At 38.6% G+C, this 27939-nt stretch overlaps 1 protein-coding gene across 1 annotated transcript; it reads left to right on the top strand.

The window, feature by feature from the left end:
• Positions 1–229: 229 nt before the first annotated feature.
• FAM91A1 (family with sequence similarity 91 member A1) lies at positions 230–26483 on the top strand. Its single transcript, XM_042834040.1, has 23 exons — positions 230–407; positions 2555–2639; positions 3155–3306; positions 4492–4549; positions 5733–5800; positions 6634–6747; positions 8479–8569; positions 9829–9891; positions 10898–11004; positions 11789–11827; positions 11948–12060; positions 12996–13114; positions 13526–13638; positions 13833–13919; positions 14683–14815; positions 15504–15652; positions 16200–16334; positions 17950–18063; positions 18640–18712; positions 19381–19530; positions 21002–21131; positions 22198–22294; positions 23375–26483. The coding sequence occupies exons 1-23, from the start codon at positions 336–338 to the stop codon at positions 23567–23569; spliced, it is 2457 nt and encodes an 818-aa protein (XP_042689974.1). The 5' UTR covers positions 230–335; the 3' UTR covers positions 23570–26483.
• Positions 26484–27939: the final 1456 nt, after the last annotated feature.

The raw sequence follows: 27939 nt of genomic DNA, 5'->3' as shown, positions 1-27939 counted from the left end.
TCTGCCCTGACGTTAAGCAGTCACCAGCATTGGCACAGAGGGACGGCAGGCGGTTGCCAGGGGAGGGAGGGAAGGAAGGACGGAAAGAAGAAAAGAAAGGAACCCGTGCAGGAGCCCGCACAACGCCGCACCCCTTCTCAAACACCGCACATGCGCAGCTCCTTCGTGTCCACCGGAAGTGACGCGCGGTCACTTCCGGGGCCGTGACGCGGAAGCGGCAGCGGGCGAGCAAGAAGAGGCAGTGGCGGTGGCGGCGAGGGTTAAGAGCAGAGGGGCCCCGGGGCTGGAGCGCCCCCTGGTGGTGGGGCTGTGCGGTGCGCTCGGCTCCCCTCGCCATGAACATCGACGTGGAATTCCACATCCGCCACAACTACCTCTGGGCCCGGCTGCCGGCTAGCGTGAAGCAGGTAGCGCCGGGCGGGCAGCCTCGGCTCCTGGGCGCGGGGAGAGGTGGCGGCTCGACACGGCCCTGCTCTGCCAACCGGGGGTGGGCGGGCGACCTGGGCTCTCCTGTGGAGAAGGGGATGTAGGGTTCTGCTGGAGGGTTGGGGTGTTTATGAGGGGAGAACAGCGTGCAGGGGTGGTTTGGGGGTATATGTGTGGAGGGGGGCACATAGGAATGGTGTGGTGCCTATCGGGGGGGGGGGGGGGCTGTTGGGCAGATTGGGATCTCTGTAGAGACTGAAAGATGTGAGCATCTGTATATCCTTTCTTGGGGGCAAGCTGATCCAGCCCGGTGCCATCAGAGAGCGGTGCTGCTCTGTGCTCAGGGAGCTGTGCACTGTGTGGCCCGGGGAAAAAAAACAGCTCATGAAAGTTTGATGTGCTGGGTTTCGCAGGTCCCTCACAGCAGCGCGCAGGTAGTGTGTCAGGCCAAGAGGGAAGCATCCATCTCTGCTCCAAAGCCAAGTTCTGTTTGAAGTGGGTGGGATGGAAAGCAACTCCTGCTCTTGCACAAAGGATGGAGAGGAAGAGTAGTGACTGCAGGCCCTGAATAGTTAACTCCATTGAGTGTCAGGTAGTTCCTCTTACAGAGGAATGTGAATGTTGCATTACATTTACTTGCCCAACAGAGTGCCATGCTATGTGATTAAGGTGGAAAATACATCATTGTATAATGTGTTATTTTATTTAAAGTAGCTTCTGGGATTCTGTTGTATTTAGTTTTAGAGTAGCCCTTAATATTTTTGTACCAGGAGAAAATACTTCAAAGTTAAGTCAGTTATGGATCCTGTCTGTGAGTGTATTTCTCTTCTCTGATGCTGAGTTCTGCAGTGCATGGGTACTGTGCTTGTTTGTCGTGTATATTCACAGAATTGCAGAGTTTGGAAGGTAGCTCTGGAGGTCTTCTTGTCCAACCCCCCTGCTACAGCACGTTCTGTACAGTAGGTTACACAGGAAAGCATCCAGATGGGTCTTGAATTTCTCCAAAGGAGACTCCACAGCCTCTCTCAGCAGCTTGTTCCAGTGCTCTGTACCCTTACAATAAAGAAGTTCTTCCTCATATTTATATGGAACTTCCTGTGTTGCAGTTTTTGACTGTTGCCCTTTATTCTGTCACTGCGCACCGCTGAAAAGAGCCTGGTTCCATCTACTTGATTCCCACACTTGAGATATTTGTTAGCAGTGATAGGATTCCTTCTCAGTCTTCTCTTCTTTGAGCTGAACAGATTCAGATCTCAGCCTCTCTTTAAATGGGAGATGCTCCCAGCCTCTAATAATCTTTGTGGCCCTCCGCTGGACTCTCTTCAGCAGTTTCCTATCTTGAACAGGGGAGCACAGAACTGGACACAATATTCCAGATGTAGCCTCATCAGGGCAGAGTAGAAGGGATCCCCTATATTCAGTAAAGTACTTTTCAATCTAAGTGTATTTTGTAATATGGGCATCAAGTGAGGGAACCAGGCGAAGAAAACCTGCTCACTTTCTAGTTGAGCAGAAGAATAATGTGAAGGATTTTGCAGGACTGGTTTTGAAATAAGGCATTTAAAACATTAACTGAAAGTTCTCTTTTCATCTTGTTTTGGGATAGTGAAGCACTGTATGCCTTAATCTTGTGACCAAAGATCACTTGATTGCGTGCTTGTGGGAAATTACAGCTGAACTTTTTCATTTTATTATAAGCTTCTCAGGTGCCATAGGTGAAACTTTGTGTCATTCACAGTTACTGATTCATGCTGCACTAATTCTAGGTGCTTTTTCAAGGCTGCAAGATGCTGAATGCTTGGTGTAATGCTCAGTGCTTCATGTAAACTAGAAGAATGTTTATAACCTTTGATTTGAAGATGAAAGGCTCCCTTTTTGGTCACAATGGCTCTAGAAAAAGAAATAATATCTAGAAATCACTATTTAATTCACCATCTTCTGTGGAGGGACCCATTTAACTCAAGATACTTTTGACCTCATAGAGGAACTGAAGATACTATCACTATAATGATGTGAGGGACTCATTAAATAACATATGCCTGCATGTGCTCCCTTATGAGACACCTTGTGCTGGTTTAACTAAAACAGGTTTTGTGCACGTCAGCTAAAAGGCTTTTCTATTTTTAAGGCTCTTGGAAACTCTCAGAGGGAATATGAAAGGCAGGTTGTACTCTACAGCATCCGCAATCAGTTACGGTACCGGAATAACTTAGGTGAGTAAAGCAGCTAACTTTTAATTGCTGCCCGAATCTTCGCTGTGGAAGATTGTTTTTACTCTAAAACTGTAAGAATTTGTCCTGTTTAAAGGTCCCTCTGTCCCTGAAATACTTCTGAATGATAAAACATCATGAGAAGTCTTCACATCTGAGTCCAGGCTTGTTTGCAGGCTCCCATTTTATTTTGCGCTGACTGCATTCAGTCCTCTTTTACAGTAGATAATAATTTGACTAATTAACAGATCATTTTCCAGAGAGCCTGCGTAAGTTGTCTCAATGGGCCACTTCCTGGTAACCTGCAAAGTAAATCTGCTCTGTTCTGATGTGTAATGGCTCTGAAAGTAATTATATTGTATATAGAAATCTCTGGATGCTACATGCCATATAGCCTTCCTTTATCTTGTTTTTAGCTTTCTGTCAATCTCTGTTATAGTCTTTCTTAGTCTTCTGTTGAGACATTTTTTGACTGAATTTGATCTAACATTGCAACTTTTTCTCTTCTTTTCTTGTAGTTAAGCATGTCAAGAAAGATGAACGTAAATATTACGAGGATCTGTTAAAATACAGCCGTGACCACCTGATGTTGTACCCCTACCATTTGTCTGACATAATGGTGAAAGGACTGAGGGTAACACCGTTTTCGTATTACACGGGCATAATGGAGGTGAGTGCAAAACTATGGTGAGAAATGGTGTATTATGTCCTAGAGATGTCAGTGTATGCAAGACAATGTCACGTGGTTTGTTTGTTTTTGGGTAGGAACTGCTAACAAATTGCAGCTTTTAGATAACTACTTGTATCTGCTGTTTTTTCACCCTTGTACCCCCATAAACCTTTCAAGAACTGGACTTTGTCATGTGGAATTGGGTGGGACTTGTTTTTAAGCCCATCTTTCTTTTGATCCTTGAGATTTGTGATTCTTCATTTCAAACTGCTTATGAAAGATATACCCCATTCTGTTTGGTAAATAAAAATTTTGATTGAATACAAAGGGAATTTTGCTTAAAAAAGAAAAAACAAAAAAACAACACACCCAACTAAACAAGAAAAGAGCAACACGTTTGTATGGTTGTTTTCTTCTTCAGAAATAGCATTTCACCATATCAAAAGCTATTTCTGTGAGTACTAAAATGGTTCTGTTTTCTGTCAGCTCTCTGGCAACCTTTTTGTTTTCTTTGGATGTCAGAGAGATGAGGGAGAGAAATGTCAAGGGTAAAGGTGAGAAAACTTGTGGGTTGAGATGAAGACAGTTCAATAGGTTAAGCAGAAGCTGCACACGCAAGCAAAGCTAAATAAGGAACTCGTTGGCAGCTTCCCATCAGCAGGCAGATGTTCAGCCATTTCCTGGGGCTCATCACGTGTAATGGTTACTTGGGAAGACAAATGCTGTAGCTTGGTGCATTCTCTCTCCTCTCTTCCTCCTTTCCTGCAGCTTGTGTTGTTGAATACCATGTATGATATCTTCATATGATATCGTCATACAATATGGAAAATCTCTTTGGACAGTTTGGGTCAGCTGTCCTGATTCTGTCTCCTCTCAGCCTCTTGTGCACCCCCGCCCCTCCTCTGGGGCAGGCTAAGAAGCTGAGATGTCCTTGAGTCTGTGTAAGCACAGTATTCCACGGTAGCTAAGACACTCATGTATTATCAGCACTGTTTTGATCACAAATCCAAAACATCTTCTACCATGAATAAAATTAACGTTATCCTAGCCAGAATTACTGTACTGACTTTAATAGATTTCTGATTTAATTTCATGTTTGTTTTTTTTTTAAAAGGATGAATTTTACATTTGCTTCTCTGAAGCAATGACATTCTTACTGCAATTGAATTTTCTTGTCTTTTTCAGGATATAATGAACAGTGAAAAAAGCTATGATTCATTACCCAACTTTACTGCTGCTGACTGTAAGTATTATCTATCTGCAGTACTGCTTTCAGTGAGTTGGAGTTAAGGACCTTCTGAAAATGAATTAATGGGGCATCTATTTGCTTGAGCACAAATGTGTTAATGAAGGTATAGAAGCATTTATATAGTGGTATTCAAGAAGGTGTGCTGTCCATGCAATGTACTGTCTGTATGATAAGCACAGGAATTGGGCTGATTTAAGTAATACTAGGCATGGTAAAAAACAGCTTCTGTCCTTGCTTGTAGTGCCTTCCTGTTTGTTTGAGCTTCTGGGTGGAAAGTCTTACTGGCTGTTGTGTCATCCAGCTGAGCAGCTGATACTTTCCCACTGTGTGTTTTGGTGTGTGTTGGGCAGAAAGCTTTGGAAAAACTCTGCAAGGCTGTTGGCTCTGCTATGAATTAGCACCAGTGGACAAAGATTTACAAGAAAAGAGATTGTCACTTTGTGATACCCCTAAATGTGCCAGATAGACTGTCTTGCTTTCTGTTAGACTGTTGTGGGCACAAGAAGGACAGGTTATGCATAAGCTCATATTAAACTTGGAGGAGGGCAGAATGATCACCCTTTGACAGCTGAGACAGGATGTGGGTTAAAGCTCCTGGGTAGTTTTCCAGTACCTTTTCATAATTTGTTAATGGTTGAAGGCTGGCAGTTATAGAATTAAATTCTGATTTACTTGAGCAGAGCTAGATCTTAGTCATCTTCCTTAAAGGCTTACATGGTCTTTTGTGCTCTAATTCTTAGTTTACAGAGTTCTAATCAAGTGCATGGTGTGGCAGTAGGGTAGAAAAACACCCTGTTGATCGAAACAGGTACAACTTTAGTTCTCTTGTTTTGAAGCATTGTAATGACCTGTTGGAGTGAAGGCAGAAGAGAAAAGAGTTGGATTATTCCCTGCTACTCTGTGACTTGAGAGAAACTGGATACTTAATATATATATATATATATAGAATGTAAAGTAAATTAATAGGAATAGATTGTGCTTTTTAGATGGACGTGGTTTTGGCCAAATTCATAAATTCATTTGAGACTGAGTTTAATTCCTCCAGGAATCCTTTTATTTTGGGAAGAAGGAGTAAATAAAAGTATTAGTTACAAGTAGGTTTGATTCTTTCAAGAAGATTTTATGTATCTTCAGCTTAAACCTTTCCAAGAGAAATAAAACTTTGATTATTTTCCAGGTCTAAGACTTCTTGGTATAGGAAGAAACCAATATATAGATCTAATGAACCAATGTAGATCTTCTAAGGTAAGTTTGTCTTCTGTTTCTTCTTTCTTCCCTCACCTATAGAGCATGATTTAAAGGAAGGAGTGGTAAAAATTTGTGGGCCTTGTTAGTTTGCTATTATGTGCACTTGATTGAGCACTGCGTAACATACTGCTAATTATTTTCTGTTTCTTAACAACAAAAAAAAGTACTGAAACCAAAATAGACTAAAGAACGGATATTCAGCATTACTTTAAAAAAAGCCAAAACATAATAACAATCAACAAATACAAGGGTGTCCACCAAAATATGAAGTAGATAGAGTGGATCTAAACGTAGCAACTATACAGTGGAAGAGAATGGAGAATCAGCTATTTAACTGGTAAATGAACAGTACATTTTAGTTTTTCTTTCTTGTACCGAAATTCACTGTGCTTTCATAGCATCTTTCTTACTGAGAATATGGAATCTTGCTCTTTTAAAGTAAATAAACTGTGTTATTAAAACTGATTTTAAGACTGCTGCATTTATTTTAAGTAGACCAATTGTATACTTGTTTGCTGTTCTTGGACTTGATCTTAATATCTTTAGATAAACTTAGTGACATACAGAATATGGATATATGTGGAGATTTCATCTGACAGTAGTAGGTGTAAATAATTTTTTTACAACCCAATCTCATGTAATTTGAGAGAGGAGGAAGCACATTCTGTTTCTGATCAAGTGTGGGCCTTTACTAAAAGGCAAGGTTAATAGTATTTGTGTGCCCAGTCTAAATATGATGTACTTAAAAATCAGATTATATAAAGGTAGATGGTTGCCTGCACGTGTGAAGTGCTATTTATTTCTATCTCAAATGGACTGTACCACTGCAGAAATTTTTCAGAAGGAAAACTGCGCGTGATCTGTTACCTGTGAAACCTGTGGAAATTACCATAGAAGCTTGGTGGGTTGTGCAGTCTGGCTACATCACTGAGGATGACATCAAGGTACTTAAGTGCAGCTGGCAGCTCTAATTTTGGTTGAATACACTCATGGTTCCTGAAAACAGACTTCCCTTTGTGTATTCTACACAAAGACTGACTGAAGATTGGAGCTTTTATAACAACTGACATGGAAATAGAGATTGGAACTGGTAGAAGTGGTATCATTCTTTGTTGGTATATTCTGCCCTCTTCCTCCTTTGTGCTTTGTGTCACATTCAGTGCTGAGGTTGCTTTGTGTCAGCAGAACTGGGAACTGAAGCATGTGCTGCTGTGCTTTATAGGGAACAGGCAGCAAAATGTGCCTTCTCAAATTTCATGTTTTAGCTCACATATTGGTTTTGACTAAATCTTCACCTTCAGTGCTAGTGGACCTTATTTGTTACTTCATTTCTGCTCCTTGTATCCCTATTTGTTTCATTTGAAACTTGAAAAACTTGTGAGCTGGCTTAATGTTTTGTCATCATTCTGTTTTCATTTTCACAGTATCCTATTTCATTCTCACAGTTTTTCTACAGTCAGCTATAGTCTCCTGATCTTACAGAATCATAGAATCACTCAGATTGGAAAAGACCTTAAAGTTCATTGAGTCCAACCACAACCTAATCAAACTACCCTAACTAACAACCCTCCACTAAATCATGTCCATGAGCACCACATCCAAATGGTTTTCAAACACATCCAGGGATGGTGACTCAACCACCTCCCTGGGGAGCCTATTCCAGTGCTTAACAACCCTTTATGTAAAGAAGTTTTTCCTGATATCCAACCTAAACTTACCCTGGCACAACTTGAGGCCATTTCCCCTCATCCTGTCCCCAGTGAGAAGAGACCAACCCTGCTCTTGCTGTAAGCACCTTTCAGATATTGGAAGAGAGCAATAAGGTCTCCCCTCAGCCTTCTTTTTTCCAGACTGAACAGCCCCAGTTCCTTCAGTCTCTCCTTGCAGGCCATATTCTCCAAGCCCTTCACAAGCCTTGTTGCCATTCTTTGGACCTGCTCTGGCACCTCAATCTCCTTTCTGTACTGAGGTGCCCAAAACTGAACACAGTACTCAAGGTGAGGCCTCACCAGTGCCGAGTACAGGGGCAGGATGGCTTCCCTAGTCCTGCTCACCACACCATTCCTGCTACAAGCCAGGATGCCATTGGCCTTCTTGGCCACCTGGGCACACTGCTGGCTCATATTCAGCCAACTGCCCATCAGTACACCAAATCTGTATTTAATTCCTTCTCTGTTGGTTTACCTTTTACCTTAGATTGGAGCATAGTCAATGCAGTGATGGAAACTTCCTTTGACTGTTATTGGGAGTATCTTGGACAGTGGTTGTGTACATTCTGACATTCTAAAGTAGTTAACCTGAAGGAATTTGCTTGATAGTGAAATTGCCCTCTTTCTAGAATGGTTCTAGTTGCGTTTGAACACTTAATTTAGAAGTTTTAAAAAGCAAAGCTAATATACACTACTGTAAAATACCTATGCAATTAAATACTGTTCCTAGAGCACATGTAACTTTATTTAGGGACAAGAGTAAAAACTTCAGTAAGAAGTGCGGTGAATTCTTCAGTGCAAGCATTTTAATGAAGAACATGGTTACTTTCTGTGTTTTTGTATTACCTGTGACTTATCTGAATGTGAAATGTTCATGGTTCTTTTTTTTGTTATTATTTTTAGCAGTATTATTCGAGTTGCATAGACTCATTTCTGCAACAGACTAACGCAGATTTATTTACTTAGATTTGTACTACATCGGAAAAGTCTGCTATTGATAAGATAATTGATTCAGGTCCTCAGCTTGCTGGTTCACTGGACTTCAATGTAGTTCACAGTAAGTGTTTAATTGGCATTCCTTTCCTGTGTGTAGATATTGCTCAGTAAATTCAGAGGGCATTGTCTGAAAACTTAGGTATAAAAGAATTGAAGATAGCTAAAGTTTGGGAGGATGTGGAGGGAAATACTCAAGAGCTTGTACAGGCTGCAGTCTTAAGTTTTGTGAATAATTTAACAGTGAGATGTTAGGAGGTGTTGCTCTGATATTATTTCATGTAATTTAACACATTCCTTTTTTAGAAACTGATAGTAGGAGCTCAAGAGGGAACAGAGGGTATATGAGAATGAGAGAAACTAAAAATAAAGATGACAATAAATAAAAATTGCTGGGAGCTAGAACTTAACTATTTGTTTTTCAAAGAAAAGGTTTTGAAATTTCCTACTATTTGAACACTATCAAAAAATTAAACTTGAGTCTAAGAGGTTGTCTACCTCAAATGTCTGCAAATGTTAATGAAAACTGTGTGCTTCTCCCTACTCCAGTGTTACAGACAAATTGTATTAATCAAGGGAGCACGAATTCATTGACAAATCATCTCTGAGAACTCTATAAATCATAGCGTTGAAGAATGATTTGGTTTGAAAGGGACTTTTAAGATCATCTAGTTCCAACCCCCTTCTTTAGGCAGGGACATGTACCTCTAGACCAAGTTGCTCACAGCCCCATCCAGCCTGGCCTTGGATGCTTCCAGGGAGGGGGCATCCACAGCCTTGCTGTGAACACAACCTGTTCCAGTGTCTCACCACCCTCAGTAGAGACTTTCTTCCTGATATCTAGTCTAAATCTACCTGCTTCCAGTTTAAAACCATTTCTCCTCATCCTGTTGTTCCCTGCCATTATAAAAAGTCCCTCTCCAGCTTTCCTGTAGGTCCCTTTCCAGGTAGTGGAAGGCTGCCATCAGGTCTCCTCTGAGCTTTCTCTTCTCCAGGCTGAAGAGCCACAGCTCTTTCTACTGAAAGCAATTGGTAGGGTGATGAGACCTCTGGAAAAGCACACGATGACTCAGAAAGTGTTGAGGGAAGTAGTTGTAAAGCTCCAGGTACATTGCATCAAACTTCAAGTAAAGAGCTCTGTTATAGGAGAACACCTGCTGAATGTTGGATGTGGTTTGTTGATTGTGTACTGCAAAATAATGTTGTATAAGCTAATAGGAAATACTGCTTTACATTCTGAACTGAACTGATGGGAAAGTCTACTTGTATCATTAGGACTCTGCAAAGTGCTTTTTCTCCAATGATTTGCTTTAATTTATACAGGCTTGTATAACAAGGGATTTATTTACCTTGATGTACCAATATCTGATGACAGCTGTATAGCAGGCAAGTAAATATTTTTGTAGTATAAACCTGCATTTTCTTGGATTTATTTCAGTTGTTATAAAGATAGTGGTTTTAAATAGTACGTAGGACTTTCTTCAATTTGAATTCATATCTTTTGATATAAATATCTAGGTAAGTTGATGGTTTTAAAGATCCACAGTACGACATAGGGACCTTCCTGTACGTCTGTAATGGAAAGGAATCACAATGTAAAGAAATGTAGCTGCTGTGCTAAAAAGGCTTGAGTTTTTCATTCCTATACAGCTTTTTCTTTTTATTTGACTCAGCTTTTTAAAAATTGTATTTAATAGATATCAGTTCCATCATCCTTTGTTTTGTCACCTCAATTACAGCAGCGCACTGTGTCTGGGCACTAGGTAGGAGCTTAAACTAGTGCAGCACATGGCTGCCTTTGAACAGCTCGTGCTGTGCTAAGTCTCAAGGGTTTCTGAGTTGTGTAAAGACACACACTGTTGAAACCTGCCCATGCAGAACTCCGTGTTGTTACTGTAGTAGAGATCAATTAAGCAAATGCCCTCTAAGTTCAAGAAATACTAGCTTTGGCTGCTCCCAAAGGGTGGAGAGGTGGAGCCCAGGGTGGAAGAAGGGTGACTTTTTTTTTTGTTGTTGTCATGCCTCAACCCCCACTCGCTTTTTTCTTTCACAATTTACTCTCTATTGGCGTTAGAAAACTGTTTTATGGGCTGAGTGGCTAGAAATTATCTGTAGTGGATGAGCAGGAGTCTGAAAGACAGTGATGCAAAGCAGAGTGGGTTTTTTTAATACTAAAAAAAATTTGGCAACCGTTATTTTCTTAAGGGCTAGGAGAAATTTTAGTACCATATAAACTCTCTTTAGGTTTTTATTCTTTGAAACTTGAGTAATACAGTTACCATTGTAAAATGGTAATACAGGCACCACTGTGTTACTTTAGTTTCTGTTTTATGCAGTTTCAGTTTAAAAAAGAAAATTACCAAGTTGTAATCATGCAAGTAATTCTTTTCAGTGCCACCACTTGAAGGTTTTGTGATGAACAGAGTGCAAGGTGATTATTTTGAAACACTCCTGTACAAGATTTTTGTTTCAATAGATGAACACACTAATGTGGCAGAGGTAAGTAAAACTCACCTTGTGTCTTGGTGATGGGAAAACCATGAAAGGGCCCAAAGCACACAGGTGAAATACTTAAGGCAGAAGTATGGATAGGTATCAGGGAGTTTTATAAGTATTGTCTGACTTGCAGAGTTTGAGATAAATAGGTTTCCCTAGTATTGAATACAACTTCATTAGTTCTGCAGTAAGATGCACGTTCAGTGAAGCAACTCCATCAGCTGGAGTGAATTACATGGGAATAATTTATGCAGTTTATTCTGTACTGGTTAGAATGGGAGTCTGTTTTCCTTCTGTCCCAATTATATTGGTTCTGTTTTGCTAGTGTGAATTAAGAAAAAATAAAAGTAAAAATTTCTGATTGTGAAACATGCAGGGTGTTGGCTTAAAGTAGGAACCTAACTTTTGCATAAATATTTATGGTTCTAATTCTTTTTTCATAAGGTCTCATTCTCAAACGTGCGGGGAAAAAGTACCTGAAAAAATACCTTATGAACACACATAGATTTTATTTTCTTCTGTCTTACAATATACCTGATTAACCTAAAAATTATACAGTGGAAGATAACCTCATATTTCTTTTGCATGCGTTAAAGTGCAGCGATCATGAGACTTCGTCCCATTTTTTTCCCTGTTGCTTTTGGTCAAGACAAAATTGCTTCTACCATTACAGTCTGTATTAAGAAATAAAGAGACAAAACCAGCAAAAAATGCCAAAGCCCAAAAATTGTGGATTACTCTGCATTATTAATTTTGCACTGTTGACTTTTCTTTTTTTTCTTTTCAGCTTGCAAATGTCCTGGAGATTGACTTATCTTTAGTAAAGGTATGTGTGTTGCACTTAGTTATTTGATGTGAAAATCTCAGTCTTGCAGGTTGGCTTGGTGGAGGGGTTTTATGTTGCAATTCCTTATTATGTTTGTGTAATTTTTGTGTGTTTCTTCAGAATGCTGTGTCCATGTATTGTCGATTAGGCTTTGCTCATAAAAAAGGCCAAGTCATAAACTTGGATAACCTTCATCTATCGTGGAAGAATGTTCCTTCAGTGAACAGACTGAAGTAAGTGTTCCTTTACGAAGTGTATTTCTCTTTGAAGAGAAAGCTAGATTTGATTCCTTTTTTATTTTGATTCCTTTTTAGATTTGGTTCCTTTTTTTGACTTCTGATTTCACTTGGCTTTCTAGTGTGTGTGTGTGTGTGTGTGTGTGTAGTGACATGAATACTTGATTATCTCTCTAATCTGAGGATTAGGGGTGGTAATGTGCCCTTTAAATACTACTTCTGTTGCCATTACTCAGTGGTGGCTTTTTGACTTTTAAGTGCTTCATTACTTACTTTTGAAGCAGACAAGTGTGAGTTGGTTCTGAAGCACTGGAGAGGAAACAACAGCTCTTACTGTGCTGGAACAGAGATGATGCCTGTTGGTACTGCTTCATGTGATTATGTAGTAAAGCTTGCTTACTTGCTGTGAGGTTGTCTAGTAGTACAGTCGTAGACACTCTTAATCTACATTTATCTGTGTAAAATCCTGATAATAGAAAGCAAAGGGTTCTCCAAGTTGGAGTGCCAGTTTACATGATCTAAGCATTGTCAGGTACTTCATTGAATTCAGTTTCTCTTAAGCCACTTAAAGGAGAAGAAAAAAAACAAACAACAAAAACCTAAAAAACCAGTTATCATTAATGCTAATTCAGAATGTGAGAACAAAATGAAGAATACTGTTCATTGGATTTTTCTTGAGCAGTGGTGATTTGATCACTTTTTTTTCAGTTCTGTTATTCAAAACCTGGTATTTTTCAACCTACCGAGTGAACTTTTCTGCTGAAGCAAAAGCAGGACTCTGAGAGCCATCAAGCTGGACTGATTTAGGGCTCAGAAACATTGAAAGGAATGTGTTGGACATGCCTGTGCATGGAATACTAGCACTGGAAGGCAAAAATAGTTCTCTGGTGCTGCAGTGACTGATAGTTGTGGATTTTAATTCACGTTAATAGGAGTACTTTGGATCCTCAGAAGATGCTGCTTTCGTGGGACAGTGGGGAAAACAGAAGTCCTGTACAGGAAGCTGGGTCTTCAGCCACAGATACAGACACCAACAGTCAAGATGATCCAGGTTAGCATGACCAATGAATCTAATACATTAGGAACAATTACTTTATAGCACTGTAGGCTGTAAAGGGGTTTATAAACAAATGAAATGTAAAATCTGTGAGTTTTTTTTTTGTTTTTTTTTTTTTAATAAATTATACTGGGGGGGAGGTGATGTCTAAGTCTTGGTTTATTCAGCCTCATTGTTAGAACGTAAGGTATTTTGCTCATTTATGTTATCAATATTAGCTGATGCCAAGATACCAATACATGAATGATCAACATTGATTATTCAGCACTGATCAGGGAATTCTGTTGCACTCAGCGTGACATTAACTAAGGCTTTTTGATTATTTTAAATAGTTGTATGACTTGATGTTTTCATTTTTAAATGAAATGTAATCATGTTTGTTTTTTTTTCCTTGTTCTTTATTAGCTGAAACAGCCAGTGTGAGCAGCCTGAATCTGTCCAGCGGACACACAAAGCGTATTGCCTTCCTGTTTGATTCTACCCTCACTGCCTTTCTAATGATGGGAAATCTTTCACCAGTATGTCCAAATTGTTCAATGTATTACACTAAGACTCAACATGTAGAGTTTGAAGATGTTTTACTTCCATATAACACAGCTATAATTATTTTTAAAACTTACATTGTTGTGGCTAAGAAACACTTGCTTAATAACATTTTTGCTTGCCTGTTCTCTTTTCAAAGAACTAAAACAGTTTTGTTTTATTATTCCAGAACTTGAAAAGTCATGCGGTCACTATGTTTGAAGTAGGGAAACTGTCAGATGAGTCCCTTGACAGTTTCTTGGTGGAGCTGGAGAAGGTAATCTGTTGCATGCATGGCCGAACGTTTTCTCAGCACTAGTGTAAAGGGACAAAAAGCCTTCAGTATTTTCATTTTGTAAGTCTGCTCTAAGAGCCTCGTTTAACAATAGAGTGATATGAATGCTCCTCATCATACCAAACCTAAGTCCTTCAGTTAATTGTTGATTATTAACAGTATCCATGCTGCAAGGGACTTTGTGGAACATACTATGCATGTATGTGAATGTGTAGAATGTCTGGTAAGCAGATTGAATTAAAGAACTACGTTTACCCAGGTCTGTGTGTACATGCATCTGTGTTATGGCTTGTTTGTTAAATAACATCTTACTAAAAAGTGATTTGCAATATTTTTGAAAATCTGCATATCGTTTTTTTAGAAAAACTTGGCTGTTATATTCTAGTATGTTTAACTAATCCACCTTTTAAAGATAATTCTAGGACAACTTCAGAATTACATCAGAGGGCTGTGCTGTTAATTGCAGTATTCTTGTACACCAGTCAGGAGTGCTGGAAATTTAAATCTTTTTGCTTGAAAACTGAGGCATGATTCAGATTTAGAGATGTCCTTACGTATTTTTTGACAATTTGACTAACGTGACAAAGGCTCGCTTTTCTTTTAACAGTTGCTGTGTATAACCTTTGGAGTTGTTATGAAGTAAAAACCTTTCAAATGATAACTTGTTGATTTTTTTCCTATTGCGTTATTAATACTTGTGCAAACAATATGCCATTTATGTGCCTTTATTTTGCTTCTTGTTTAGGTTCAAAGCACAGGTGAAGGGGAGGCACAGCGGTATTTTGATCACGCACTTACACTGAGAAACACAATACTGTTTTTACGGCATAATAAAGACTTAGGGGCACAAGCTGTACAGCCTGACCAACCAACTAACGGTACTGTGAACTCTTCTGAGGAAGTATTTTGTGTTTTTACTTATCTGCCATGTACTCAGCTGTATCAGAAGGCAATCAGTGCCTTGTTTGATTGAAAGTATTCTGAACCCAAAAAAACATTGCTTCATCCTTTGAGTTTGTGGTACTGAGTTTTGTTGAATGACAGATTTGGTGCACAGGCTTGGGCTTAATGTCCAAAGATTATGCTTAATGGTAATGGTGGCAAGACAAGCTGAAATTGAGGAAGGGTTTGGTTTTATATTGTGTGCTTCTGAAGGCTGTAATAAAGGAAGTAATCCTTTTATTCAAGTGGAATTTTCTGTTTAAAAACAAAACAAAACATTTTCTGTACTAGGAAAATGAGTGTATTCTTTCTAATGAAGGTAAATATTTGTAAAATCTTGCTTAACTTTTCTTTTAGTAATTGTGTGTAATAATAATAATGTGCTTTGCTTTTCTGGGATCGGTTAGTCAGTGAGGACAAAGTTGTAGCTCTGCCAGGGAATCCTGTATTACTTGAACTGCTGAAATTATTGGGATTAACTTGAATAAGTCTGTACGTAACTTAAAACTTTGTTTTGGAAAATACTGTATTAATGGCTTAGAGGGCAGAATGGAAAATCTGAAATCATGCTTTAGGTTTTATGTTCCATTCCAAATAATTAAGAATCTTACATTCTCATCACAGGATTTCCCTTGGATCTCTTACGATGTGAGAGTTTGCTTGGCTTGGATCCAGCTACCTGCAGTAGAGTTCTCAACAAAAATTATACCCTACTGGTTTCCATGGCACCACTCACCAATGAAATTCGACCTATTAGTAGCTGTACACCCCAGGTGAAAAAATACTAGGGGAAAAAACAGTATGTAGTAATAGAAATAGTTTTGTAGCTTTGTTTTTGTGCGTGTCTGCTGTGTGTCTCTTCTGAAGAGCCGTAGTTATTACATTCTAATATAAATACATAAATACTATAAATACATTATATAGTGTTACAATTACTCTTAAAAATATTTATTGAGTAAAATGTGAATACTTACTACACTTTAATTTATGAGCAATGTACCTTTCAAGTAGGGTTAACCACAGATTTTTTTCTTCTTGAACTTGTGCTGATATAAATTACTATCAAGAGAGAAAGTACCTAGAAAATCATGGGATAATAAAATAGTTGGGGTTAGAAGGTGCCTTTAAGATCATGTAGTTCCAGCCCCACTACAAATATCATCTCTCCTTAGTGAATTAACACATTTTTGTACTCCTTCCTATGCTGCAGAACTAGCTTTATGTTTCTTTAAAACTATCAATTATTAAATTATATCTGTACATGTAAGAATTGCAATAATAGGCTCTATTTTTTTTTTTTTTTCTGAATAATCTCTTCAGCATATTGGACCTGCAATACCAGAAGTCAGTTCAGTTTGGTTCAAACTGTATATTTACCACATAACTGGACAAGGACCACCCTCTCTATTGCTCTCTAAAGGAACACGTCTTCGAAAACTTCCAGATATTTTTCAGGTAGTATAAGTACAGAATGTTTTTTCTCTCCCTTCTCTTAATGTTTCAAAGATGTGCTGTATACTAAAGAATTCACGCACAGTTGTAATCTGAGGTGTAATCAAGTAGCTATTGTAGCCTTCTTAGGAGCAAGTTTTATGTAGTATAAAATCATAGTCGTTTGAGTTGGAAGGAACTCTTGGAGGTCATCTAATCCAACTCCCCTGCTATGAACAGGGACACCTACAGCTAGAGCAGGTTGCTCAAAGCCCTGTCCTGCCTGACCTCAAATGTTTCCAGGAGCATCTACCACCTCTCTGAACAGCCTATTCCTATACTCTTAATGTAAAAAAAAAAAAAAAAAACTCTTGGTATGTCCAATTCAAGCTTGAAAGACTTCAGATGCTGCTTTTTCCTATTCTGGCCCTCAGAGGGACTTGTGTCCCATGAAGGAGTATTGTTAGGTATTTGGTAGCCTTGGCAAACCTAGCTGGGAGTGACATGGCAACTTTTAAACTTGGCAGAACCAAAAAATTGTGGTTTCTATTAACTTTAATCGACACACAGCAGACACATAGCAGTGTTTATGTCTCACTGATTACAGCAAGGTTCACAAAGTAGTCTTGTTCATATTTATAATCGGAGGGTGATCTCTACAATTTGCAACTCTTAATTCACATAGACACTTGAGCTGAGCATACTGCAGTAGTATGGAGGTGTTCAGAGAGCAATGCGTATTCTTAGTACCCACCTAAGCAGTTATCTCTGGCTCTTGGATTTGTAGATGTAGATTCCATTCCTCCAGCCTCTTTCATATATCTTCTCTTCCTCTTCATGTCCTTTACTTCTATTTCTAAGACTTGTTTTAAAATAACAGGATTGAATGAACCAAGACATACACAGCAGAAAGCATTCCATAAGGCTTCTAAGAGCTTGACTGAAACTTTGTCAGTAACTTAAACTGATGGTAAATAAGTGATGTATTTTCATTAATAAAAAACATTCAGTGTAGTTGCCTTGGAACATTTCCAAAGTGACCTGTGTTTTCAGAGAGCTGATGGGTCTGTTTTTCCTCTACTGTTTCATGTCCTGCATTATCACAAACTTGTTGGAGCCCTTCTCTGTACTGATGCAAATGCTTCTCTCCTGCTTTTATTTTGCCATGTCATCTTGAGAAACTGTCTGTAGGAGTTTCAGAAATGTCTCAACATTTTCAGTCTTGAAATCTGGGAAGTTTGTCAGTGTTTTTGCCTTCCTGTCCCTTCCCTTTGGATGGCTACTCTGGGATTGATATATATCGTTGCTTTCTTTTGACAGTGTTAGCTTAGCATTTAGAGTTATTTGGAATTATTTTCATCTCATATTTGTTAGGAGACTGCTGCGAGGCCCACCTAGTCCTGTAGGGACGGTTGATAGATACATTCTACTCAAACTACCATCTTAACTTTGAGATTGGCAAACTTCTGTCCTTACCAGAAATGTGAGCATGAGTGATCCTTGGTAGAAAGTATAATGCTATAGAGTTGTAATCTGCAGTAACTTCAGAATTGTAGCAGCATGCTATTAGCCTAACTGCAGCATTTCACTTTGTGCTTGGATAGTCCATTACTGCTGTACATAACCTTCTGTCTTCTAGGGTTATGATCGCTTACTTATAACATCTTGGGGTCACGACCCAGGAGTAGTTCCTACTTCAAATGTGCTCACAATGTTGAATGATGCTTTAACGCATTCAGCTGTTCTAATTCAGGTATGGAATACCTTCTGTAAGTGATGAAAACATATAATTTTGGGTAAAACTGTTGCATCAAAGAGTAGATTAAGAATGTAGGAGACCTATGCTTTTGTTGGGAGCTGAAAAATGTTTAACTTTAGCCATTGCTGGTGTGGTTTAGAGGGGATAAAGACTGTCGATGCATATGTAATATGCATTATTGCATTATGAGCAAATATTAAGAATTTTGCTCAATGAAAATGAGATGAGGATTTATAGAAGCTTTGAGGGTATAGTAAACTGAAATGAAAATGAATAATCCACAAGTCTTTTGGATGTTAGTGATGTATAAGGTAACTGACAGTATGAATTATTCAAGAAACTGCTCCTCTTCAATGAAGCTTAACTAATTATCTTCATTCACGTGTATTTTAGGGGGAGAGGATGGGTATCTTATTCAATCTGTTTATTTTGAGAGTGTTAATATAGAAATGTTTCTATGTTTGTTTCACCAATGTGACTGGTGGCCTTTAAAAGAGAGCATGATTAGGACTAAGCTAAGCTGATGAGTACATTTTTTTTGGTGCCTAATGTGATTTTCTTGATGTTCAGGGGCATGGTATGCATGGAATGGGAGAAACTGTGCATATACCTTTTCCATTTGATGAAGCTGAGCAGCAGGGAGGTAACTTTATTTAATGTAAACTTTGTGCCACCATATTGACTGCTACCTTGTGCAGCAAGGTTGCAGAAATACTTCTTCCTAGTACAACTGAGTTTAAAAAGCAGAAATTAACTTTCTGATGTACTCCTTGGTGACAGGAGGCTTTGGATTGGCCATAAGCTTTCTAGCTTAGAGTTTGAGGAAAACTGCAGATTTGCAGATATGAAACCCAGTATTATTTAGGCTACTAGAAATAAAGCTAATTTCATAGTCTAATTTTTATTATGCTCAAAATGGATTGCCTTTTATGTATGTCCCCTCTGGTATGTCTGCTTGTAAACTCAAAAAAATCTAGGATTAAGAAGTCAGTGTTGAAACTCCTTGTTGCCCTCTAGTACTGTACTATAATTCTTCAGAATATCAGATCTGTGGAAGTTCTTGTATTGGATTTTTCTTACAAGACTGTGACACTGAGAGAGTTGGATGTTGTTTTTTCTTAGCTGAACCTAGCCATTGACAGCTGTCTTCTTCAGTGTTACCCCACGTCCTCCCATATTATCGCTAATCTGTAGCATTAAAGGAGACAAAAAAAAATCTAGTTAAAAGCCAGTTTGGCTAGACATGAACTATATGGCTTTGGAGGAGGTTTTCTCTAAAGTAAACTGGGTTGTGTATTTCCTTTCTTCTAGACTTCTCTCGTGTGAACATGGGCATTCATTCAGCTTTAAAGATATTGAGGAACAAGGTAGACTTGCAGCATTTTTGTGGCTATGTCACTATGCTGAATCCTACAAGTCGACAAGCTAACAGGAAGCTGAGTGATGCTTCTGATGGAAGAGGTTAGTTATCAGTATTTTTGTGTGTGTGTGTGTTCTGTTAATTTACAGTTACTTCAGCAAAGTTGAGCGAAGGATTAAACTCAAAGGATTTGGATTTCTGCATGATATGGTATCACAGAATGGTTTGGGTTGAAAGGGACCAGTATGATCACCTAGTTCCAACCCCCTGCTATAGGCAGGGACACTTCCCTCTAGACCAGGTTGCTCACAGCCCCATCCAGCCTGGCCTTGAATGCTTCCAGGGAGGGGGCATCCACAGCCTCACTGGGCAACCTGTGGCAGTGTCTCAGCATCCCCACAGTGAAGACTTTCTTCCTAATATCTAGTCTAAATCTACCCTCTGCCAGCTTAAAAACATTTCCCCTCGTTTTGCTGCTAACTGCCCTTCTAAAAAGTTCCTCCTCAGCTTTCTTGTAAGATCCCTTCCAGATACTGGAAGGCTGCTACAGGGTCCCCTTGGAGCCTTCTCTTCTCCAGGCTGAAGAGCCCCAGCTCTCCCAGTCTGTGTTGGATATCATCCAATATAGAGAGAAACCCCATTTAAATCTGCTGTCAATAGGCTTACTTCCTAATTGCCCGTTGAGCCTAAATTAGCAAATACAAGCTGAAAATCATTGGACTAAAATAACTGGCAGAAGGGGGAAGAAATCATTTCAAAACATTAAAATGTAAGTTGTGCTGTTTTCATATGCCAGAACTTAATCTTTTGTAAGTGTGCTGAAGATCCCTAAGTAGCTCTAAAGTCCTAAGACCAGTAAGACTATATTTCTCTGTAATATTTCTTCCAGTTTAATAGTTATGTAGGTTGCTCCAAAAGTAGTACCTCCTATTTATTTCCATGGAAACAAAGACCATGATAGCACTATGTGATAGAGAACATTTTTAGCTATAAAACACTGGTGGCTTTTTTGTTTGTTTGTTTTGTTTTGTTTTTTGTTTTTTTCAACATAGTCACCACCATTAGCTATGTATTTTTGACAGTGATCAGCAAGAGCCTGCATGCTGCCCATGTAAAAATCTGCAGCAGAGGATGTAATGCATTGTTGTCACTGCTGTAATGCACCACTCACCACCTCACTGTGCTCACATCCACTGTTTGGCCTCCGTAAACATTCAGAAGGAATCTATAAACATCAATGGGTGCCATTTTTAACTCATATAGGGGTTCAATCCCACACCATTGCTTCATATGTACTTTCATGTCAGACGTTGCTTTGTCAGACTGTTCCTCTGCTGCCATCTGCTGTAATGCTACAAAATTAACAGAATGTGGGTGTGAAGATTCAACTCTGCTGTATCACCAACATCTGCCTCTGATGATGTGGGCCAACATAATAAAATAGGAGGCATTATTTTCAGAGCAGCTTTCCTGTATAGCTTTTGGGCAAAACTTGTGTGAAGTTCCTTACATCAGTTGGTAATTAAACATATACTCATCTAAATGTTTATGTAAGGATTATTTTACCTCCAGGGGATGTTGATCTAGCATCAGGATCTGATGTAAACGGGAGTACAGAGTCATTTGAGATGGTAATAGAAGAAACATCAATGGATTCTGCAATCAAGCAAAGCCTTGAAGGTAAAACTATGACAAATATTTTGTACTAAACATTCCCTATCTAATAAGAATTCAGATTCTCTTAGATCTTTGAGCGGTTGAGTAAATGAGCTGCCTCAGAAAAGCATGAATTGTCCTTTAGATCTGAGAGAATGGATTTGACCTGACAGAATTGGGTCTGGGATCAATATTGGCTGTCTCTTTTTTTTTTTTTTTTTTTTTTTTTTTTTAATAACGACAAAAAAATTTTTTTTTTTTTCTTTTTTATTTTTTTGCCAATTTAAAAAAAAAAAAAAAAAAAAAAAAAAAAAACTTTGTTCTTGCAAGGTAGAAAATAAATTCTTTTTGGAAGCTATGTGAACATCAGGAAAGTTTAGAATGCCTTCCTGGCCTACCACAGACTTCTTTTCTTCACCACCTGACCCCCCCCCCCAAAAAAAAAAAAACACCAAAAAAACTCTCTTAATAGTGATTAGATATAAAATGCATTTGGTTTTGATAGAAATTTTCTTTGATTTTGGCATTTTATTTCCTAAGCTTAGTGCTGCCTTATGATCAAGATTACTTTTGCTTTTGACAGTAGCTTTTCTTTATGAAAGATTATTCACCCAGCAATGTATTTTGGTTTTCTTTGTTTGTTTGTTTTTCTCCAGGATGTGGTTCTGGAAGCTAAATAAAAGGCTGCTTGAAAACATAGCTTACGGATTTTATTGTAGCAGCTTTTAACAGTGTATCACTTACCTGCTTCTGAAATCCACAATAATGTTCTTTATAAGAAGAAAACATGTTACAGTCTAATTTATTAATGTATTTTATGTGAAATAATATTTTTTTTCAACTGTAGTATTTCCATTTTAACACAATAAATCAGGAAAACAGCATTTAGCTGGTTGGATTCACAAGCACATGAGATGATTTGAGTACCTCATCGGTGCTAATGTTATTGTCAGGCTTCCTGTCTGAAAGCTTTTTATTTTGTCATGTAATGCCTGGTACTACAAAAGAAATTTTTGAGCAGTTTACCATGATAATTCTTTACTAGATTAAATTGGGGCACCTTGGAAGGTTGGAAATTTCTGGCATGTATTTTGATTTTCTGTATTTGTACATAAATTCTTCTCTTTCACTTTTTACAGCCTTCAAAAACTGTTACATTCCAGTAGAAAGCTGTCCTTGCAGGTCCTTAATTTTGTTCATTCATTCCAGGTAAGAAGGAGTAACCAACAAGTAAATAATTCTGCTATGTGATGTTCTTTGCTCTCCTTTGTTATTCCTTGCTGAATAGGAACGTGTGTGTGGTGTTTGTTTTTTGTTTGTTTGGTTTTTTTTTGTTTTGTTCTTTTCTTACCCTCCTGTAAGTGGCCACTGTATTAAGTGCTGTAAAATTCAAATTCTTCCCTTCCCTGATGATGAATGAGTATAAATATGTAAAAGTACAGATGCTGGGGGAAGGGCAAGGGCAGAAAGGGGGACCTTGTGTAGCAAGAGAGGAGAAATGCTTGCTCCACAGCCTCCTATGGTTCTGCATGGAAATACATGCTAGCAAGATGTGTCCACATATGTCATGGAATCTACTTAGTTGCTTATGCTTTGATACATTTGTCTAAAATTCTATCCTTTCAGTACAGCAAGAAACTTGCAGGTTACTTTTCCTAGGTAGTGTTACAGATGGTGTGATCCTGAAACCATTTCTTCTTGAGAATGTTGGAGGTTTCCAGAAGTTTGAAGCCATTGAAACCATCCAAGTCTCAAGTGCCTTCTTCCTAACCTTTTAGATTCTGTCTCTGGGATGTACTTTTTATACCAATGATTATCTGTACAGGGAGGGGAAAAATACTGAAGTTACTTTTTTAAGCTGAGCAACCAAACTTATGGGAAATATGTCTACTCATACTATGATCAAGTCAGTGCTTCTGAATATATCTATATACACCTCCTAGCACCGTATGAGATTGTGACAGTGCTTAGCACACTCAGACTGATGTGAGAGCTGTCTTGAAGATTTCATAGCTGCATACTCACTTCACTAGATCTTCCCTTAATTTTTAAGTCTCAGCCCCCCATGAAGGCTTCTTGGAACATAAATATGTGCACACAGATGTACCGAGGCAACTGTTTGCCTATTTCATGCCTTCCTTTGTTCTACTTTTACTTGCATAATGATTTGGATTAAGCACACTTCAGGAATACTAAATTTGCTGATTGGAATAGCTTGTTATATTCTACCTATTAAATCCTTCATTATTTCTCTTGCTTTTAAGACAGTTTTCTAATTTTTGTTTTTAGGAAAGTACTTCAACGCTGGATCAGCTCCATGATGCTGGTTGTTCAAGTTCAATTTTGCAGCCAACTTCTGCAGATATGGGTGTTCCACTTCCTGCCAAGAATCTCATGTTCAAAGAAGGTGTATTATCTGAATGGAATGGACGGTCCCCTTCCTCGGTTTTTATTTCAACCACTTCTAAGGAACAGGTCAAATAGAGATTCTCACACATTGATCACTCTATGCCTTTCTTCTATTATGGTTGTTTTATAGTGCCAACCACTAAGAAGTGTACTGTTGCTGCAGCATAACCCATGTAAAAGTAGTGTTACAAAAACGTGCTGTGTTGCAGTATTGGGGAATTGCTTAAACTGTCTAGAACTTGTTACTCATTACTGCGTATCTTGCTGCAACAGAGAGCTTTTTAGCTGTCAGCACTATTTTTATCTTGAGACAATCTTTCTTTTATAACTAACCATGCTGTTTGTAGGCTTTCTGATGATTGTTAAATTTCTATGCCGTCACCACAGAATTGCAATAGTAGTTTTCTATGTTCGTTACTCAGACATAAATTCTGTTTAGTTTTGTACTGTAATACTGAAAGCCTTTCTGTATAAAGGTAGGAGATTTGGCTCTTCCTCTAAAAGCTCAGTGATACCAACTGTTTAAAAAATGTATCATGGTGATACGGAGCATTAAGAATTGTTGAATTATGAAGTTCACCCTAATACTGTGGCCTTGACAAATCAGCACAGTAGGAAATTTGATGCTTTCAGGGTCTATGTTAGAGCCGGCTTTAAGCCCTGTTGATGACTAAGGCCATTTTGAAGATGGATGGTGTGCTTTCATCTCTGGTAAAATTCAGTGAAGATGTGGAATTGTGGGAAGGCTGAAGTGGTTGGCCCTCTCTGTAGAGTTCTTTATTATAATGGATTTACTCTGTATGAAAAGGGGAGATGGAGATTTGGGACACGCTGGGAGTTGGTTCCACCTTGTTATTTGACATTGCTGATGATTGCTGTGAGAAATCTCTTGACGTTGTAAGTTGATTTCAAGGTAGATAACTAGATATGTTCTGTTGGTTAATATTTGAAAGAGAAGATCTCTTAATTTTTTTCATGACTGTCCTTAGCAAAGGAAGATAGCAGAAGTTGTGTAGGCAGAGACTTCTCTGAATCTGTTTTCTTTTCAACCATTAGCTGTTCGTTCTGACAAACGTTATCAGCGCACTGTTTCATCTAAAATAATATTCTGGCTCTATTTGTAGGGGATGATATTGATTTCATTTTGTTTATATTGGGCATTAACAACTTCTTTCCAGCTTAAATAAAAGTCTGTTCCTTTTAGCACACAAGGAAATGAGATGTGGAATACTAAAGCATCCAGGTGACTAAGAACTCTGCCAGCTCTCTTCTTTGCTGGAACTGCCTTGCTATAAATAATGTCAAAATAGGACGACCATCCTGTCTTTACTAGCCTGCGTTACGTAACGGACCAAGAATCTGCGGCGTTGATGATGCTGGAAAATAACAAGGAGAAAAATGACAACGTTTGGGTTTGTATCCTGTTCTTTGTAGCTGTAAGAAAACATATAACAAGTTTGAAAAGGGAAAATGTACCACAAGAGAATAATGCAGCGACTGCAGCTGACACTGTGAAAGTCCCTTTATTTTCTCCTTGGCATTATATACATTCCTGATGTGTAAGTGTGGGACGTGTGCTTTAAGAACTGGAAGTCTGTAGTACTACAGTTTGCTCATTGCTGCTCTTTTCTTTTTATGTGTATTTTTACATCTGTTGTGTTATGTATTTTACCAACATCAACTGAATTTAGTATTCTGCGTGAATTACAGAGCTAGGTTACAGAAAATTATTTACACTACAGTTACTTTTGTACTGGAAGTGCTTATTTTTTCATAGTCTTTTTTTAAGTTGTTTTTCCCTCAAAGGAATTGAAGAGGAACTGAATGTCAGTCTGCTAGAAATTGCAGAGAATATAGGTTTACTGTGAGTTGTTATGTGAAGATTAATTCAAAATCGAGCTGTAGGGGAACTAAGCAGTAGATGATGATTTACACTTTCAGTACCATAGACAATACTTTCAGTGCTACAGTGAACTGTAATAGATGAGCTAGTTTGGCATACTGTATTAAATTTTGCCATGCACAATGTCTATACAAGCACAGAATTGATGACAGTACAAGTTAATCTGCTGTGTGAAAGTCTAAGAATGGATTAAATTTTCTGTTCTCCTCACTGCCTACTCTTCAGTGTTACTGAGTGAAGGATGTTACTAGGTTCTAAATAAAAATAGTCTGCTCTTCAGAGTTGTTTAATACCCACAAATCTTGCTGTTAATGGTGAAAATTCCAGATACGTTGGCAATTTTTAGAAATCAAACTACTATAATTTAGGAGCTTCAACACTAGTTTAGAGCTTGAATGTTCAAGTCTTCATATTTGAAGTTTACTGAATAGATTGCAACCAAAGAAGTCCACAAAATACCTGAAACTCTACTACGGCTCCAGTGCTTGGGATGGTCCAGAGACTCAAAGTATGTGATTTTCGTTTTAAATGTGGTGTAAAAAATAAGGTCTCCAAGATCTTCATACCAAAAGAATCTATTTTATATTGTATCGCAAATAAAGTCTAATGAAATCAGTTTCTTTTTTTCAGGCAGTTTTATTGAAAGTCGATGAAAAATCTCACGCATTATAACATTGCAAGTTGTTTGAAGTTTGTCTTCACAACATCAATTTTTAACTTGAGAAGTTGGCTTTGTGCTCTGGCACAACCCAAGTAGTGGTTATTCTAGATGAGTGTACTTGGAGGGCTTCAAGAGCCAACTAGAAAGTGTGTGTTACTTGTTCTCAGATTTCTGATCATGATATATTATTTCTTGTTTTTCTTTTTTCCTTTTCCACCATTGTTCTCAGATCTTCCTTTTGCTTGTACAGTATTCTTGATGGTTTGTATTTCGAAGGTTTTTAAAGTATGGCTGTAACTGAATACAGTTGAATTCTTCTGGTGTGACATTCTTAACATTATACATTGAAATGTACAGTCTGTGTTCAATTAAATTATTGGCACATGTAACAATTGTTTACAAATAAACTGCCGTAGGTAAAACCATGTGCAGAATCCTTCATGTGCAGTAGTTTGTTCACAGCAGTAAAATGTCACTCTGTCATTGTAGTGCTCAAGACCACCCAATGTTATTAAAATATCTTTCTCATATACATGCATTCTTGCAGAAATGCAGTTTTATCAAGGGAAAACCCTTTTTCGTGTAGTCTCTCCTGTACCCTGTACTTAGCCTCAAGAAGAGAAAGCATAACTCTTAATGTGGGTAGATAAGGGCAGGACAAGAGAAAAATGTTTTAAGTTGAGGGAGGGAAGATTTAGGTTGGATGTCAGGGGGAAGTTCTTTACTGTGAGAGTGGTGAGGTGCTGGAACAGGCTGCCCAGAGAGGCTGTGGATGCCCCATCCATGGAGGTGTTCAAGGCCAGGTTGGATGGGGCCCTGGGCAGCCTGGTCTAGTATCAGATATGAGGGTTGGAGCTTGATGATCCTTGAGGTCCCTTCCAACTCAAGCCATTCTATAAGAAGTTATGTATGCTGGCTCCACCTTCAGCCATAGCCTGCAGTGTTTAGATATTTTGAAACACAGTCATAGGTATTGTCTTACCTCTTTTCCTTGACTGAAGACAGTTTTCAGCTTAAAGCAATTTCCTTTACTGTGCAACCTGACTTATACCCGGGTGATATCAGAGGCAAGTGATGTTGCACTGGAAGCTCTTTTTGATTTGTGTATATTTCTTGGGAGATATATATAACAAATATCCCAGAGGCGTAATACAGCTTCCACTTGTGGAGGTTTCCAAGAACAGGCAGGTTGAAGCCCTGACATACTTTACCTGAGCTCGTGGCTGACCCTGTTCTGAGCAGGAGGGTGGACTGCAGCCCTCCTGAGGCCTTTTTCAATCTCCTTTATTCTGTGTTCTCAATTACAAAATACAGGAAGCCGTCGCATACACTGGCTTTTAAGAAGGGCCAAGTTGAGTACCTGAAAAAATTCAAGAGAATTCAAGAGAGAGCTGATATAGCAGAACATGCAGCCAGTTTTGCAGCAGGTGAACAATATAGCAGAACAATTTTTTTTTTTTTTAAACTGCACAGGATCATTGGAGTTGGAGAGGACCTTTAGAGGTCATCAAGTCCAACTCTTCTGCAATGAACAGGGACACCTACAGCTCGAGCAGATTGTCCTGATGAAGTCTTTTCCAAATGAGAGGTGCTGAGGGTGCGACCCCACTGGGGAATAGGCAAGAGCAGAACTGTGACAGTACCCTGTGGCTTATCTTCCAGCTCATTGAACTCATCTAAGCCAGTGGCTGTATTGCTTTTATAACCAATGTATAAAAACATAGAAAAAATGAATGATGGAGTTTCACTGCAGTAATTTTTAAAGTTAGATCAAGTAGCTGTAAATACTCTGAAATGCATATGCACAATTACCTTTATATTCTAGTGTGAGTGATCATAGAATCACAGGATAGCCCGAGTTGGAAGGGACCCACAAGTCAC

This window comes from Centrocercus urophasianus, unplaced genomic scaffold (assembly GCF_019232065.1).
Source record: "Centrocercus urophasianus isolate 14NV4802_14NV808 unplaced genomic scaffold, USGS_Curo_1.0 seq_11, whole genome shotgun sequence".
NCBI classification, from domain to species: domain Eukaryota; kingdom Metazoa; phylum Chordata; class Aves; order Galliformes; family Phasianidae; genus Centrocercus; species Centrocercus urophasianus.
This window is presented reverse-complemented; position numbering and strand designations above follow the sequence as displayed.

Bases quoted from the DNA above. Each gene is read 5' to 3' on its own strand.
- FAM91A1 (XM_042834040.1), top strand. From the start codon at position 336: ATGAACATCGACGTGGAATTCCACATCCGCCACAACTACCTCTGGGCC. The intron at 2,640-3,154 runs GTGAGTAAAGCA...CTTTTCTTGTAG, and splicing joins ACGGTACCGGAATAACTTAG to TTAAGCATGTCAAGAAAGAT. The intron at 18,064-18,639 runs GTATGGAATACC...CTTGATGTTCAG, and splicing joins ATTCAGCTGTTCTAATTCAG to GGGCATGGTATGCATGGAAT.